This window comes from Rhinoderma darwinii, chromosome 6, assembly GCF_050947455.1.
Source record: "Rhinoderma darwinii isolate aRhiDar2 chromosome 6, aRhiDar2.hap1, whole genome shotgun sequence".
NCBI classification, from domain to species: domain Eukaryota; kingdom Metazoa; phylum Chordata; class Amphibia; order Anura; family Rhinodermatidae; genus Rhinoderma; species Rhinoderma darwinii.
This window is the reverse complement of record NC_134692.1, coordinates 41,872,415-41,891,082: the sequence shown is the minus strand read 5'-3', so window position 1 is coordinate 41,891,082 and position 18,668 is coordinate 41,872,415. Positions and strand designations below refer to the sequence as shown.

The 18,668-nt window shown below is 43.0% G+C and overlaps 1 protein-coding gene across 6 annotated transcripts in view; it reads right to left on the bottom strand.

Moving 5' to 3' along the window:
- Positions 1 to 18,668, bottom strand: part of HDAC4 (histone deacetylase 4) — a 166,289-nt gene that overhangs the window by 47,219 nt on the left and 100,402 nt on the right. For all 6 annotated transcript variants that reach the window (XM_075829583.1, XM_075829581.1, XM_075829582.1 and 3 more), the window contains one exon: positions 8,403 to 8,474. In XM_075829583.1, the coding sequence (XP_075685698.1) occupies positions 8,403 to 8,474 (72 nt within the window). The remainder of the gene's footprint in view (positions 1 to 8,402; positions 8,475 to 18,668) is intronic.

The following is an 18,668-nucleotide window of genomic DNA, read 5'->3' as shown; positions in this document are numbered from 1 at the left end:
AATACTCCATTTCTCCCATGGTGACGCTGCAGAAGAAGTAAACATTTGCTGTCTTTTTCTCCCTATAGATTACAGCTGATTGCTGGGGGCCCTAGAAGTGGGGCACCCTGTATGTAAACAGTCTTACAAAAAGGGATTGTCCAAAGCACCAGTGGTTCTTGTGGCATATGAAAGATGAGATTCTAATCTTTCAAAGTCACCAGTATCGCAGTTCTAGCTGTGAAACAACCGGAGGTATCACCAGTTAAATATACATTTTGGAATAGGAACTGTATATGCATAAATGATACAACTTCCATTCCAGACTGTTTTCAACTGGTGATATCTCTGGTTGTTTCACAGAAGCACTGCTCTAGGTAGTCCTCAGCCTGCAATATGGCTGTTTGAATTGATCCCCCTTCCCTCCAGCCTCAGTCTCTCACACTGTGTGAAGCAGCTTCATGCCGATAGCACAGCGTCCGAGGCTGCGAGGTAGCTCTACCTCAGGAGAATTGCTGTGTTGACACCCACTTGGCTAGTATAGCCTCATATGCATATTTAGAAAAAAAAGCTCATAACTTTTCAAATAAAAGTTTTGGGCCACAATTTACACTAGTATCAGTGTGACAGCGACTATTCGATTAGCTAGGAGATTGGGCATTACTAAACTAGTGACAGAGCTAGGGATGCACGATGCATCGAAACTTTGATATGGTTTAGATACCGTGCACCCTCAAACAGTTCAATAACGTTATTTCAATTTCGATACTTAGCTGTGCGGCCGCACAGCTTCGCATTGTAACAAATGAATGTATGAGAGCAGGGCTGCGGCTGTGTAATACAGCCATAGTCCCGCTCCTGACAAGTGTGCGCGCGGTCAGCATGAGGTGATGCGACCAGCGCTGCACTAATGAGCGGCAGCATTGAAGACCGAACATGGCGGACGCACTGCAAAACATCCCCACGTTCTGTCTTCAGTGTCTGAACCGCTGCTCATTAGTGCAGCGCCGGCCACATCACCTTATGCTGACCACGTGCGCACTTGTCAGAATCGGGTCAATGGCTGTATTACACAGCTGCAGCCCCGCTCTAACAGCAGAGATGAGAAAACCTCTCATCTCCGCCGTTATTGCCCTGAATGCAAAGCTGACCACCACCGAAGCATTCAAGGGGTAAATGAGAAGGAGGGATGCCCCTTGGATCGCATCACAGGGAATTTCTGTGACGCGATTGAGGGACATACCATATATGGACAGACAGCCCAGGGTCCATTGAAGGACCCCAGGGCTGTTAGGGCATACTTAGGTATGTCCTAACAACTGCGTGTGTACGATCAGTATATAGATATATGCCAGTACATTCAAGTTTAAAAATAAAAGTAAAAACAAAGTTATGTTAAATAAAAAAAAGATACACATACACCTTTTTTACAATAAACATTAAGGCCTCATTCACACGACAGGGTTTCCCGGCCGGGTGCCGGCCGTTCATAAATCGGCCGGCACCCGGCTGCATTAGGAATAATAGACCCCTAATGGGGCTATTCACACAACCGATTTTTTGACGGCTGGGAAAACCGGCCGTCAAAAAATAGGACATGCTCTATTTTCGGCCGGGTACCCGGCCCCCATAGAAGTCTACGGGGCCGGGTAATACACGGCCATCACCGGAATGTGTCCCGAGTGATGGCCGGGTTTTCCGTCGCTTGCGCTCTATCTCCTCCTCCTCACAGCGCAGAGTGCATGTGAGGAGGAGGAGTTGATGCCATTTGGACGAATGGCTGTACGCTGTACACTGTGTGGCAGGGCCGGGGTGTACAGCAGGTGGAGGGAGCACTGCGCTGGCTCCCTTCCCCTGCTTGTTTTAAAAGCGCACTGGCCCGGCGACACCTTCCATGGCACCGCTAGCGGCTGCTACTACTGTAGCGACGCCACTATAGCAGAGCAGGGAGGTATCTCCCCGCTCTGCTATGTGCTAGCCCCACTTTAGCTCCTTGAAGGAGCGGAATCCCCGTGTTTTCGGGGATTCCGCTCCTGGACAGAGCGCTTGATGTCTCTGTCCATATCTGGGCAGTGACATCAGGGGAAACTCCTGAAGCGGAATCCCCGAACACATGGGGATTCCCCTTCAGGAGTTGCCGCTGATGTCACTGTCCAGATCTGCCCGGCCCGGAACGGATGCAAAACTTTATGCAAACTGGCCGGGCAAAATGGCTGACTTTACCGGCCGACACTCGGGCTCAGGCGGGACCGTGTCGTGTGAATCCCGTCTAAAATAAGTCTCAATACATAATAACATGCACAACTATTTTTTTGTGTCATTTATGATGTGTACGTTGTAAAAAAAACAAAAAAAACGGCTATCACTTATTGTGAGCCACAAGTTGTGATGAATTTAACCTCCATGTGCCACACATTAATAGTAATTAACCCCATCATGTACCTTACACATTAACCCAATGTTGTCCATTATGACGGAGAAAGATGATGGGGTTTAATTACTATTAATGTGAGGCACTTTCAAATTTCATCACACCTCGTGCCTCACATCAGAATTTTTTTTTATTACTGTTAGGCCTCATGCACACGACCGTGTTTTTGCGTCCGCAATTCAACCGCAAATCCACGGGTAAATTGCGGACCCATTCATTTCTATGGGCCCATACACACTATCCGTGTTTTCACGGCTCTCCGCATGTCCGCACATCCGTGCCGCAGAAACTACGGACATGTCCTATTATGGGCCGCAAATGCGGTGCGGACATGCCAATAGAAGTCAATGGGCCCGTGGAAATTGCGGATACACCGCCGTGTGTCATCCGCAGTTTTGCGGATTTGCGGAAGTGTTGCTAGGCGACGACCGGGAATGAGTTCTGTCGTCATCATGTTTTACCTAGGCTTTTTATTTTTCATCCGCATTTTGCGGATTACATACGGATGAACTGCGGAGGACATACGGATGAACTGCGGATGACATTTCACGGAACACGGTCCTGGAATTTGCGGACCAGAAAAACACTACGGTCGTGTGCATGAGGCCTTGGCAAAGTTTCGTTTTGGTATCAAAATCACAATACTACACAAAATATCGGTATCGAAGTCCAAATTCTGGTATCGGGACAACCCTAGACAGAGCCTTAACAAGGAAAGCACTTATATAGCTCTATACCATCACACATCCAAAAAACAAGGGAGGTTAATCCTATTCTATGTAACAATAATGAAGATAATGCGTCTGACATAAGCAACTGAAGTCATCGTGGTCAGTTACGTACTTGATGAAAAGATTATGAACTTAGAATCCAGATTGCCGTTTGGCAAAGAAAGGTGCGCTGGCATTTAAAAAGAATAAAAACAATCAAAAATAAATAAATCTGGTCATACTGAGCTTATCTCTGGTCAAAGTAACCTTGTCAACAAGATATGTCAGCTATTGATAACCGAGGTTTAAATAAAGACTTTAGTTGCCTGAGACAGGTGTTTCAAAACATTCATTCATGCAGTCCAAGTCCCCGTGCAAGTCATTTTTTAGGTCCAACATTCTGTGCTGATTATTTGCTTACTATATATTTACAGCTGTGAAGATTCTGTTTTTCGCATATCGCCAAATCCCTTGCTCAGACAGAGTAAAGGGGGTTTTACACTGGGCGATTATCGGGCAGACAACCGTTATAGAACGCTCGTTGCCGATAATTGCCCTGTGTAATCAGGGCAGCGATCAGCAGATGAAAGAGCAAACGCTCGATCATCTGCTGGTGGTATCGTTTTAAAAAAGTAAAAGATTATCGTTGTCGGCAGCACATCTCCCTGTGTAAACATGGAGACTCGCTGCCGACATGATAATAATGGATGGGGACGAGCGATCGGAGTAACGACCGCTCATCCCCATCCATAGCTCCATGTGATGTCTCGTTGATCGGCGCTCGCTGCACTGGCCGATCAGCCGGTGTAAAAAGGGCCTTAACATGATAAAATTCTGTCTGCTTGCAGCCGCCACTATGGGACACTTTGAACCTTATCTGCGCTCTTAAAGTTCCCCCTAGTAGTGACTACAGGCAGCCAAAATGATAGCATTTAAAAGGGGTTGCACCAGAGTCAACAATTGTCACCTAACCACAGGATAGGTGATAATTGTCTGAACGCTAGGGGCCCAACAGCTGGGACCACCACAGATCGCAAGAATTGGGGTCACGAACACACTGTTCTTCCTCAAAGCTCGAATGTAGTAAGCAGGACTTTGAAAGGAGTGATGGTAGAGCATGCACCCTGCCCTACCACTACAATCGGCTGTTTCCCATAGATATGGAATGGAGTGGCAGGTGCATGCTCGATGGCCGCTCCTCATCCCAAGCGATCAGAAAATGATCAACTATTCCGTGGAGAAGTGATAATTGTTGATTGCGGCACAACCCCTTTAACTTTGTCTTTGCAGGGGTATCACAAGCACAGAGCTCTGACCACTAAAAAAAAGTACATTAAGAAATTAAACCGCACAGAATTTTGGACCCATTCATATATATAAAAAAAATGCCACATAAAAAAAACAAAAAACAAGTGTAAATAGATGGACATTAACGTTAAAGTCATAATTATAATTTTACACAAGGCCTAAGGCCTTTATTTTTGAAGTCAACATTCACTTTAGACTTCTTCACAGAGACTCAACTAAAGAAAAGTTTAGTATACGTCAAGCTTTTCCCTCCAATGCCATTTTTAGGGCTCATCCACACACTGCGGAATTGCTGTGTTTTTTCATCCGGAATTTTCACATGAAAAAAATGCAGCAGAAGACAGTAGCAGCATAGTGGATGAAACTACCTAAAAATTCTAAGCAGAAATTGACCTGCGGTGTATATTTTTCGTACCGCAGCATATCAATTCCTGCTGCGGAAAGTGGACTGAATTGCTGCGTTTTTCAGAGGAGATGTCACCATCTCCCAACATTGAGAAAAATGCAGAAAATGGTGCGGATTTTGCTGCAGTAAAAAAATGCAGGAAATGGTGCTGTTTTTCCGCAGTGGAAACCCTGCTATTTTCTGCGGAATTGCTGCAGAAACTTTCTGACCGCAGCATGTCAATTCCTGCTGCGGAACGTGGACTGAATTTCTGCGTTTTTCAGAGATGTCACCCTCTTCTAACATTGTGAAAAACGCAGCAAAATATGCACCATTTTTTTCCGTAAATACGCAGGAAATACTGTGTTTTTGCCGCAGCGGAAAGCCTTTTTCAACGGAATTGTTGCCGAAATTTTCTGCAGCAATTTCGTTGTGTTTGGACAAGTCCTTATGATCATACTGGTGATTGTATTGCTTTGTTGAAATTGAGATATTTATTCAGGACATACACACATTAGGTGGGTACCAAAACAGTTAGAGGGAAAAAAAGTCTAGTTGTCCATAGTGAGCTTATACCATGGTTGTGAATCTGGAGGGTATTCGTGTAGCGCCTCAGGCTCCTTTATAAGCCGGAAACCTTGCCCGACCCAGACATTAAAGTGTTTTAGGCAGGCAGTTAAAGGGGACTTCCAGTTTTAAGTAAATAAATCTGAAAAGGCTATTGCTATGAGAGACATTGATTCCGTATAGCTAGGATATGCTGTCAGAGTCCGGTGGCAGTCCAACCTCCGACAGCCTCATCAATGCTAGAATCAAGGGGTTCCTCTCTGGCACATCACTGATCCTAACCAAGTGCTTTGTGGTATTTAAATATTCAAGTTAGTGAAAGAATACACTTTATCTAGCACTGCAGTCCCTTATGTTTGTTTTTTTTTTGTTTTTTTTTTAATATGGTTTACATTTTTCACTTTTTTGTTTACAAACATTTTTTTTATTCTGCAATGTTTAAGCTTTATTTACATAAAAACCAGAAAACCCATTTATATAGAATGTCTAGGAGTATAACACCTATGAAAAATTTCACATTAAAGGGAAACTAACTACTAAAACAGACGTACTAGGGTGCTTTAACGTACCAGGGCCATGTATTCTTTCACTCTAGAAACTTGAATTTGTTGTCCCAAAAGTGCTCTGTACACTATATGTTTTTGACACCAAAGAAAATTACAAAACGGCTGCGTGTTACTGGGCTGTACAGGAGAAGTTGTCAAAACAACGCCCCCTTCTCTGACATCACTTACTGCTCTGCAGCTATTGGCTGAGGTTGTACCACACAGACTTCCTGCTCTTTCTGCCTCTTGCTTTCACTCTGCACATAATACAGGTGAGGCGGAGATCACAACTGCCTTCTTATTTCGGTTTATCCGTTCCGTAAGAGGAACAGAAAAACGAAAATAACGGCTGTGTCGAATTAGTCATACGACTGGCACCACCGGACCTTATTGACTTTAATGGCTTCCATTGGGTATCTGACATGGCGCACAGCAAGGGTATTTTCACGTGGTCAGGACTTGCAATAGGCAAAGCCACCTTCACGTTTTAGGGAAATCTGCAGCAATAATCTGCATAAATAATGAATATGCTGCAGATTATAAAAATGCGGTCATTATTCTGCACAGATTTTATTCCTTAAAAACAAATCACGCATTATTGTGCATTCTGTCTGGATTAAGGCATGGCACATACCACCCTACACAATCTGCAACATGTGAACATAACCTAAAACTTCTCAGTCAGAATATGGTGCTAGAATAGAATGCTTTACCCATCCCTACACCAAGCTTCTTTGTTGTAGGATCCATAGTAGGGTTTCCTCGGCAGTAAAAAAAAAAAAAAAAAAAAAAAAAAAAAAAAAAAGTTCCGTGGCTCCCTATGGTAAACTCAGGCCAAGAACCTATACGGTCTTAAAGAGGCTCTGTCACCAGATTATAAATGGCCTATCTCCTACATAATCTGATCGGCACTGTAATGTAGATAACAGTGGTTTTTATTTTGAAATACTATCATTTTTTTAGCAAGTTATGAGCAATTTTAGATTTATGCTAATGGCTTTCTTAATAGACAACTTTTACTTTTTACCAACTGGGCTTTGTGAAGAGGAGTGTATGACGCTGACCAACCAGTGACCAATCCGCGTCATACACTTCTCATTGTTCCAGCCCAGCTTCTTTCACTGCACAAATCACACTAACAATGGACTGGAACAATGGTGTTTTTCACAAATAAGCAATGAATTTATTGACCAAATTTTTCCACTAATATAAAGTACAATATGTCACGAGAAAACAATCTCAGAATCGCTTGGATAGAGTAAACACATGTCAGATTTGGAAAAAATGGGGCTGGTCCTGAAGGCCAAAATGAGCTCGGTCTTGAAAGGGTTAAAGAAATCAGTTTCAAAGCTCCCAAGTTCCTTCTCCAATGCTGGATCTTCTCCACGTAACTTCTTTGGTAACACCACTGATTTGAACATTCCCTTATTATGAATGAGCAAAAAAAAAAACACCAAAAAAAACACCAAAAAAAACCTATTGCGTCTCTGAAAACGAGCGGTGTCAGCGATTGCAAGCTACAGAAAATAATCAGCCAGCATCAATGGGTTTGGCACATTACCAAGCATTTCAGCCCTTTGCTTCAGTAAATTGTGGAGTACCGGCTCAGGAGGTCCCGATAAATGTTCTCTGTCTTTATAACGAAAGATGGAACTCTCCTTTTAACCAACAAACCTGTTGTCATACTTATAGGCTGTTATAACGCTACTATGATAATAACGCTAAAGCAACACTCTGCTCCAGGAACATCATTTTAATTGTGATGGGGTATATAGAGCAATATTAGCGGATGCCGTCCAGTTGTGCTGTGCTGCTGTGGATCTGCTGTTTTAGGGTCCCCTCTGTGTTGTCACAAAATGGCCGCAGCGCTTCTCAGACTACCCGATGCACACTGTGCATCAGGTCCTAGACACTCAGTCTGTTTTCGGATTGGCCGGAGCAGCTCATCTGAGTGTCTAAGACACCTGATTCACAGTGTGCATCGGAAAGTCTGAAGCGCTGCGGCTATTTTATGGCGCAACAGGTATTACATACTTAGTACGGTTGAAAAAAGACACATGTCCATCAAGTGCAAACAGGTAATATTACTCTATATTAGAAAAGAACCACACAATCACTAAAAGCCATTAATCATAAGGGCAATCTCAACCCTCTCACATTAACAAATGGATCCAATAAATATCAATGCAAAAATAGAATTGGGTAAAAAAAAATAATATATAATCCTAAATAACGCACAAAATTCTACTAGGCGGAAAATGGCACACTGGGCATTTGGTAATTTTCATTAGCACGTGCCCCCAGCTGCTACCCTGAGGGACATAGACGTCTGCTTTACAGTTACATTTATGGTGCAGATCATAAAGTGCAATTTTATTTTTTTATTCGGGTGGAACTGCTCTTTAATATACAAATCAAAAGAGTTTTATACACATACAATGTAAATTCCAACAGCCCAGTAGACCACCAGTACTCACCAGTGCTTGGCATGTGTTTGGCACGAGTCTGCGTTAAAAGCTCCACTGGTTGGTCCCGACCAGATATTCCATCTGCAAAGAAAATGAAGAGGGTGTAAGATCTGCAGCTTCAAGTCATGGCCCCCATGTAATAGAAAAGCGAACACGAAAACAAAAAAAACAAAAACACATGCGTAGAAGCATCAATAAATCCAGTCTGAGGTCTGTATATTAACGGAAATGAGAGTAACCCATGCCTGTTATTTGAGGGTTGCGATAATCAAAGGAGATGACCCTTGGCTGACAAGGTGGAAGGCCATAAGAGGTGTTAAAAACAAAGTGGCAAGGGAAGGGTAAACCGCCCGTTTGACGTCGTGTAGAGCGCAGAAAATTCAGGAGAGCTTGAAGAGCCCCCAGCCTGAAGTCTTTAAGGATTCAGCATGTGGGTTTCATGCAGTCTCTGTGGAACACCTGCCTCATCCAAATAATTAATAAGGGGGGAAAAAAAAAAAAGCTTCTTGGTTTTGAATTTAGAGAGGAGGACCTGTGATGAACAAGACCCTTCTAGGAGGAGGGGGAAAGAAGCAGAAAAGGCTTTTCATTCTGGGGCAGTTTGATGACAATACGGTGCAGCTGCCGACTGGAATAAAAACCCGTGAGGCGGAGGCTATAAATAGCTCAGAAAGAGACGGCGCAGGGAGCCGACAGATTAAAATGCAGAAGCACGCAGAGCAAGGAGCGCGCGCAGTTCCCAGGACTTCACAGGCAGCTCTTTGCAGAAGAAAAGAAAACCAGTGTAAAAGAAAGAAATGAAATAAAGCTACAGGAGGCGGAGGTAGAAATGGAGAGGACTGTGGGAAAATACGTTTTATTCAGACCTTGTCTGGTCAGCACAAGTCAGAGGCGCTTTATTCTGGGCATCTAAAAGTTAATGTTATGGGTGTCCAAGCTATCCTTTCATCTCCATCCAGCGAACGCTACCCTATCTTTACTTTCATACTGGTCTAAATATATATATATGTCTGCAAAACAGAAGCTAGGGCTATGTGACTACAGACTGCAATGCACTGAAAGGACACCAGCATACCTATATAACTAGCGTATTAGGGGATACTAACAGAAATCATCACTAAATGCAACTATAAAGACCAAAGTGAAAAGGCTGCTAGCCTGGGAGACCAGTCTAAAGCTGGCCATACACGTTCATTCAGCTCACATCCAATCCTACAACTTCCCCATACAAATCCGCGCTTCGCTCGGCAGAGCGAGCATGTGTTTTCAATACGGAGAAGGAAAAAAAAAAAAACACTGCCGGACTCGTGTCAGCGGCTTATCTCTTTACCAACAAAAGAATCGGTCAGGCATGCTGATCCTTCTCTCCCCCAACATCTGCCGTACACATTTGATGGCCCACCGGTCCCTCCAAAATACCTCTATCAGTAACATTTTGTGTTTCCCGAGGGGTAGTTCCCTTTTAGCCCTTGGGTAGCGTGCCTGAAGCAAATTGTGATTAAAGGGGTTGTCTAGTTTAGAAAGCTCTTTCTAGTAAGGCCTCACCAGCCAGAACATGATGATGCCTGGGCCTTACCATTGGTGGGAGTCCACACCAAAATTTTATCTTACAATTCGTTTTATATTAAGAACAAATGGAGTTATGTTGCTAAACAAGAGATTGGTTCAACCATAGAAAGGCTTGTGCACCATATAAATCACATATGTCAACTAGTACCCCAACAGTGCCTCACCAACAACTGGGTGGCGCCTCAAAGTTAAAGAATCACTGCAATAGGAAACCGAGCTAAAAGGTGTTTTCCCACAGTCAAATCATCACCTATCCACAGGATCCGCCCGCCGCTCCATTCAATGTCTATATGAATAACAAAAACAATGGAGCGTCAACCGCCACTCTATTCAATGTCCTCCTCACTGCGGTCAAGAAGTGAGGCGAATCTGAGCGTTCGGTAACCCCGTTCTCACGATTGGTGGGGGTCCCAGGGATCACCTATCCTGTGGATAAATGATAATTTATGATTTTAGGAATATCCCTTTAATAGAGTGGGGTCCTCTGTTTGCGATCTCCGCATTCCAGAGGGAAGAGAAGTTACAAAGTGTGTGTCTTTCTCTGAAGGACCTGTCCTGCGTAAGGCTGGATTCACACGAGCACATTACGTCCGTAATGGACGGACGTATTTCGGCCAGAAGTCCAGGACCGAACATACTGCAGGGAGCCGGGCTCCTAGCATCATAGTTATGTCCCTGCCTCGCTGCCGGACAACTGTCCCGTACTGAAAACATGATTACGGTACGGGACAGTTGTCCGGCAGCGAGGCAGGGACTCCTAGCATCGTACATGAGTATGACCCTAGGAGCCCGGCTTCCTGCAGTGTGTTCGGTCCGGGACTTGCGGCCGAAATACGTCCGTCCATTACGGACGTAACATGCTCGTGTGAATCCAGCCTTACTGACAACCCATTGATATGAATGGGAACGGTTTAATGCTTACTTTCCCCTGTGCTGGCGCTACAGTGATCTTGATCACGGAAAATATATTTCATTTTTGGACACCGTCTAAATCAACAGCCTCCACTGTGCATCCGAGGACTTCCTGATACCACCAGTACGTAGAAGAATGTGTCCAGGTCCTAGGCTGAATGACCCAGGCCATGAATATGCCCCGCCATACACAGGTACCGCTAGTATATTATGTTGCATCTTCATTGACATGTTGGATTACATTCTCACGTCCTAGAATACATTTACTTTGGAGTAAAAAAAAGGGCAAATTGTGGCAAATTTATTAAAGTGGACCACATGACATAAATTTGGCACAACTCACTAGGCACCTTAGACATTTTCTTACTTCATCTCATGGCTGGCATTCATATACACCTGTACAGGTATACTTCTTAAGTTTGGCGCATTTTACCACTCCCTTGTTTGGGTGTCATGTAGTTAACACGCTAAGTGTCAAGTTAAAGATTGCTACATCTGTATAGAGAAATTCCAATCAAACCTGATTGTCCAATGTGGTTCAAAATAATGCAAACAGAAAGCATTATAAATATCTAAAAAAGACAAAATCCAGCTTCTCTGCTGACTAGAAGCATCTTATACCCAAGTTATGTTTTAATCACTGAACGAGTCCTGTACATTCACATCACTGCACAACACTCACTGCATACTCCTTGCTGCACCGATATGTAGACACTGCATCAAAAAACCCCACAAAAAGGTACAGTACAATGGATGTGAACGCTCCAAATTAGCAGCGTGCTGTGGATCTTCAAATCTGCTGCATACTCTCGGTTGCGTTTCTTCCAGATTGGCAACTGAACTAGCCGATAGCAACGCGAAGAGTGAATTTGGCGGCAAATTCCGCATGTAACACATGCAGATTTTGGTGTTTATTTCAGACCACCTCCAGAGAGACGTGTGCGCAAATGTCCTCACTATTTCATTTTGCAAAAGGTTATTTTCTAAAGGTTAAGCATCGGCAATACATACGGTCACCTTATTTGTATATTGCATACATATGCAATGACACAACCTACATCCCAAAAATCCCCCAAAAAATCCAGCTAGACACTAAACCAGCCCCACAGACTGAAGCTATGGATGCAGAATTGCATACTGATAACCGCGTTCTTTTATTCATACTTCCATTGTAAGTAGCACAGCTTCACGCTCCTGTCTAGCTGGGTATTATTAGCTGATTTTGGTTCATGAATAAAACACAAGAACTACAGTGGAGACCGACACTTGGGCAAAGCAAGAGGAGTAAGAACAGGGATGGGATGTTTGTCACCCAGTATCAGTTAGCTGTAAGACAGGACGACAAAGGGGCCCTCTTACTTGACATAGATAACACTTGTTAGCTTTACGATTCTTAAGGGCCATTTACACCGGCCGATAAAGCGAGCGCCGATCAACAAGACATCGTTGATCGGCGCTCGTTTGCTCCGGTCGCACGGAGCTATGGATGGGGGACGAGCGGTCGTTACTCCGATACATTATCATCATGTCGGCAGCGCGTCTCCCTGACACAGGGAGAGGTACTGCAAACAACGATAATTTGAAAATCATGTCCAGAACACCATAAATAAAACGAATATATTACAATGCATAAAAAAAAATAAAAAATAAAAATGTAGCGACAAGCAGGACAGAATCTAAAAGCACCTGTCTACTCTTGCACAAGGGCCTTTGCGGTGGATCTGTCGCCTTGCTGTTGCTTTCTGGAGGAGGTAATCTCGGCATCTCTCTCTGGCGGAAGCTCCTCCACGCTGCTTCTCAGCCAGAGCTATTTATAGAGATCCCCACAGACTGGACATCACGTGCGCCCTGATGGCATTTTAATAAGCCTTGCATCAAAATACAACCTGCTTTGTAATGCACAAAAAGCTTTTCACATATAGGGCACAGCTGGCATGTGAAAGACGCGTGAGGATAATACTACCTCATATAAAACGGTAAAGAGCCATATTCCAAAAATACATACAGCTTTTCTATTTTTATCCCACTATACGGTGTGTAAATCTCCTGTGGAAGCGTATTAGGAATTTCCCTATGGCACACATGGGGCACTGTTGTTCTGCAGGAGGAAGGCAGATTGGCACTTGGTTTAGAATCGGAGACATTTCAGACACAATGAAGAGCAAAGGATGAAATGGTAAGCGAAGAGAAAGATTCAAGCTGCTCGCCTACTGCATGGAAAATGGTGCACGGAAGTAGTAAAACATCCGGCGTATCCGATGAGGAATGCTGGTGGCAATAATTAACGTATAACTTGCGCAGACTGCTTCTGCCCACGTGCTCGTTATGGGAAAACATTTGACTACTCAATGCGTATGCACAATGAGATCAACGCAAAGACAATTGTGTCTAAGTAAGCCTAATGAACAATCCGGTTAAAGGCTATTAAAGGGAATTCTTATTCACACAATTTCTCAATGCAGCGTTCACACGAGGCGTGGTGGAGTATTCTCTTGTCCCGAGTTAAAACCTGAATTCTAGTCCAGAGCTAGATTTACAATTCTTTTGGTTGCTGTTGGAAACAGTCGACAAGCTTGTTGACTGATGCATGCTGATCACTGCTATAATGAAGTGGGACAGTTTCCACATTACTACAAGGTTCATGGTGTCAAGATGCACTTTCCAGAATGCAAATGGACTAGAGCAAATGCTTTGCAGACATTGAGCTGGCAAGGCCTGATGGAGGATTTCAGTACTGAAGCCTACCAAATAGTGAATGCAGCTCTGGATTATAATACAGGCTGCAATTCAGGATCAGTACAAGATAAGTGATGCATTCGCACTGCAGTATTTACAAAGTCAACCGTTCACACCTGTGTCAGAAGCTTCATCCAAGAGTCTGATCAGATTTGTCAGGAAGAACAGAGCACTATTTTTCCTGGAAAACAATAGACACCATGCCGAAACTCGAAGAACACCTCAATAAGTCAATGGGGTTATTCTGGCACCAGTGGTATCCCTTGTACAACGCATCAACGAATTTGGCACCATGGTTTCAGATAGATATATATATATAAATAAAAGAGCCTAACAAAGCTGATCAAGTTTTTAAAAATGGAATTTATTGAAATGTAATGTCTTGATGTCAGACTTTGAGCCTCTCCTGATCGGCTTCCTCCAAAGATCAGCACATCTTCCAGGAAGAAGTGCTGCCGACATGATAGAAATGTATGGTGACGAGCGATCGTAGTAAGGAGCAAAGAAGCGCTGATCAACGAGCTGTCACGTTGATCGGCGGTCGTTTACTCGGCCGAACAGGAGCTGTCATGTTGATCGGCGCTCGATTACACGTCATATGTCAGGCCATGTAAGAGAACCCTTACACTTCATCATTAGTTTGAACAAGACCCTTTTAAATGGGGCTAACATTTGCATAAATCCACAGTAAAAAGGTCTCATGACAGTGTGAATATGTTATCCATGGTAACACATATAGAGCAAAATGAAAACATCTAAAAAGGATTTTTATTTTCTATACTTTTTTTTTGTCTTTGCTTAAAAAAAAAGAAAAAGAAAAAGAATGGGGAAAAAGGTTGACAAGGCAATGAATGGCCTCCACCCTATGAATGGGCGTCTCATTAAATTCTGATTAATCAGAGTATTCACAATGCGTTTAGACAGAGGTTTCAATGAATCTTTCTGCAAAATATCTGACAGAAAAGAGAAAGAAATCCACCATGTTCATTACAGGCTATTCACGACTTTTGATTTAAGAGAAGTAAAATGCTGTAATTGAGCAGCTGTGAGTATTATGCAATGAACTGGGAAGGGGATCCTGCAACAGATTCTATGCCTGTCTACAACAGCGAAGTCAAGGCAATGGATAGAGACGTCTAGTCACCTGTGTGCCCAACAATGGTTAAATGTGCAAGGAAACATTGAACATAAGAATTATCTATCTATCTATTTGGACGTGTCAATTGTCTTAGCCCCACCAATCATGAGAACAACTCAGTCCAGGTCCCCAATAAAGAGATGGGTGCAGTGTGAGATCTGAGGTTCCCATAAAGCTATGTTCACACAGGGCAGATATGCTGCGTAAAAGCACACAGCGTATCCGTCCTGGGGAATTCTGGTCAAGAAAAACCGCACCAAATTGTGGTGTCGTTTTTCAGCCAAAATATCCGCTGGGGAAAACTGCATATAAAAAAAAAAGAAAATAAAAAAAAGTTTCATACTTACATAGCGACGTGTACTTCTGCCGTTCTGTGGGTCGGCCTCCTGGGACGACGTTTCATCCCATGTGACCGCTGCAGCCAATCACATGGAATCCCAGGAGGCCGGCCTAGACGTATCAGTACAGAATTCTGGGCAAGATATTTTTTTTCCCTGAGTTGCGATTTTTGCAGCAGTATCGCAGCTTTTCCTCTGCAAAAATTGCAACACCTGCTATTTTTCACGGGTTTTACCTCCCCATTGAATTCAATAGGAAAAACCGCAACAAAAAAGCAGTGATTACGCAATTATAACGGATATGTTGCGGATTAGAAAGAACGCAACGCAGGTCAATTTGAGCGTTTCTTTTCCCACTCATTTACGCAGCGTGTGGATGAGATTTGTTCAAATCTCATCCACTTTGCTGTTACTGTATAATGCTGCAGATTTTCCGCATCTACGTCTGTTGCGTAAAATCTAAAGAATTTGCACTTCGTGTGAATTTACTGCTATTCGGTGCTTTTGAGGGTAACAGGGCATGTTTTGAGAACATTTTCTCTTACAATTCATAAAAATTTATTCGTTTGCTAGTCTTATGTATTACGATAGGACCTCAGATTGAAGCATAGGTTATTAAAGGGGTTGTCCGGTTACAGCAAACAATTGGTATTTTTGGTATAATTCAATGTTATACAATTTTTCAATACACTTTCTGTATTAATTCCTACGGTTTTCAGGATCTCTGCTTGTCATTCATTGTTTACGTCCAGTAGATAAAATTCTGTCCATGGTCATGTGATGGACACAGGTGCTGGGCTCGTCACAGTATCTGTATCAGAGCTTTGTCTTGTAACGATCCCAGCACCTGTGTGTCCATCACATGACCATGGACAGAATTTTATCGATTGGAAGTAAACAATGAATGTTCCTACTGAACAATAACAAGCAGAGAACTTAAAAACCGTGAGGAGTTAACACAAAGTATATTGGAAAACCGTATAACTTTTAACTATACAAAAGATAACATTAATTTGATGAAACAGGACAAAAAAAACAAAACTCCATTATATATTTATAGTACCATTTAAACTACTTTATCTTTGGATGCCCATAATCCTGCAGCGGGGAGTGCTCCAGTGCAGAGAATGCGCCACAGTACTGTTCATCCTGAGCACCTGCGTTATCAATATACAGGTCATTCTTACACGCAGGCAAACAAGGGTGGTAGGGGTGGGTTGGTCGTTTAGCACTGTACGTCACTGAACTTGTGTAGCGTTTATCTGCTAGGTGTAGTATTAGGCTATGTTCAAACATCGTGATTTGTTGCAGATTTTTAGCCGAAGCAGACACGGATCCAGGAGGAAGGAGAAGTAAAAGTTCTTCCTTTATATTTCCCATTGCTTTTGAAACCACTTCTGACTTGGTCTCAAAAATCTTCAAAAAATTGTGTGAATATAGCCAAGGGGGTAGTAGAAGAAAATTGGACTAAGGCCTCAATACGGGTCCTTGGTCACACGTATTCGACCCGTATTGCACCAGTATTTACGGGCACGTTTTTGGCTGCAAAATTGCACTGCACTAATCGGCAGCCCCTTCTCTCCTCTATCAGTATCAGGATACAGAGAAGGGACAGCCCTTTCCGTAATAAAAGTAAAAGAAATTCATACTTACCCGGCCGTTGTCTTGGGGACGCGTCCCTCTTTCGACATCCAGCCCGACCTCCCTGGATGACGCGGCAGTCCATGTGACCGCTGCAGCTAGTGATTGGCTGCAGCGGTCACATGGGCTGTAACGTCATCCCAGGAGGCCGGACTGGAGGAAGAAGCAGGGAGTTTTGGGTAAGTATGAACGTCTTTTTTAAAAAAAAATTTACAGCTTTATCTATATTGTGATCGGTAGTCACTGTCCAGGGTGCTGAAACAGTTACTGCCGATCGTTTAACTCTTTCAGCACCCTGGACAGTGACTATTTATGGACGTCGCCTAGCATCGCTCCCGTAATTACGGGTGCACACACGTAGTCACCCGTAATTACGGGAGCTCCATAGACTTCTATGGGCTGCCCGTGCCGTAATTACGGCCTGAAATAGGACATGTTCTATCTTTTTCAATGGCACGGGCACCTTCCCGTAAGCATACGGGGAGGTACCCGTGGCCAATAGAAGTCCATGGGCCCGTAATTACGTGAGTTTTTACAGTTGTGTGCATGGAGCCGTGGGCAGTTATTTTTTATAATCTGTATTCATACAAATCATTCACAGATATGTATATAAATGTTTGACAGTTCTCAGAACTGGATATATGTGAAATAAAGTAGTGATGATGGGGGCAGACATTTTTCTGGATCCGTAATCCTATTAAATATTAATACAATCGACAAATATAAATAGCTTCTTAGGGTATGTTCACACGGCTTATTTTTGGGCTGATTTTGGAGCGTAAAAGCCTAGTTTTATGCTCCAAAATACACTTGAAATAAGCCTGCAGTTTGCCATTGATTTCAATTGGTGAAATACACTGTGCTGTCCACATGAGGTATTTTTACGCTGCTGAATTTGAAAAATGCCTCGTAAAAAGAAGTAGCATGTCAGTTTTTGAGGCATTTTTGAAGACGATTTTCCAAAAAAAACTACAAAAAACAGACAAATCTGCTCCAAAAACACCTGGATTCAGAGGACATTTTCCCTTTAAATTAGCCTCTTATTTTTCTTCCTTAAACATATACCATGTGAACATACCCTTGTTCTTATAGACGAAAATTTTTTTTATTCAACTGCACAGTAAATTTACAATTCTATATCTAGACAAAATATTGAACCATCACAACCAATAAATGGGAAACTAGTTGAAGCAGAATTGAGATGAGTCATATGAGACACCGCTTAGGACAATGCCATAATGATCCCCTTTTGAGGGTGGAATAGACCATTTCATCATAGATGAAAGCAAATTGTCAACCATAGGCATCAAAACTAGAGGGCAAGTAAGGCAAAAGAGGGCACAGGTGAGAACCTGGGTGCATCCTGAGGGCATCAGGATAGATTTATAATAAGTGAATAAAACTTACTGGACAAGAAATACAATCCACACTAATCTGTAAAATCCATGGAACTTGTAAAAACTGTGGAACAAAACCCATGAAAGTGGACACTGGTGGATAGATCAGATTGCTGAAGCAGTCAATACAACACCTGAGCTCCAATGAGATCATCTAAAACACACGCACTGTTGATGGGGCTCAAGGCCAAGTCCGATAACCACCGCTGTATGAAGTGATGAAATACAGCAACCTGTGGAACATCAAGCACTTATCACATTACTGCAAAACAGGAAACACTGATGAATTTTCTCTAACAAGAACTAACCAACAAAGGAAAAGCCAAAAACGAGCCTGGATGACTAGAAGAGAACTAAATCATGTGTAATGTTTGCTCTCAGAGACCTCACATGTCCCATAATATTAGTAAGTGTCCAGCCTAGAAAGAGGAAATCAAAATTAAAAAAAAAAAGACTATGCTTAAGAATTACCGCCCTAGGCTCAAAGCATCCAAATTAGAATCAAGCAATCATGACCTAAATATGTCCCCAATTCTGGGATTAT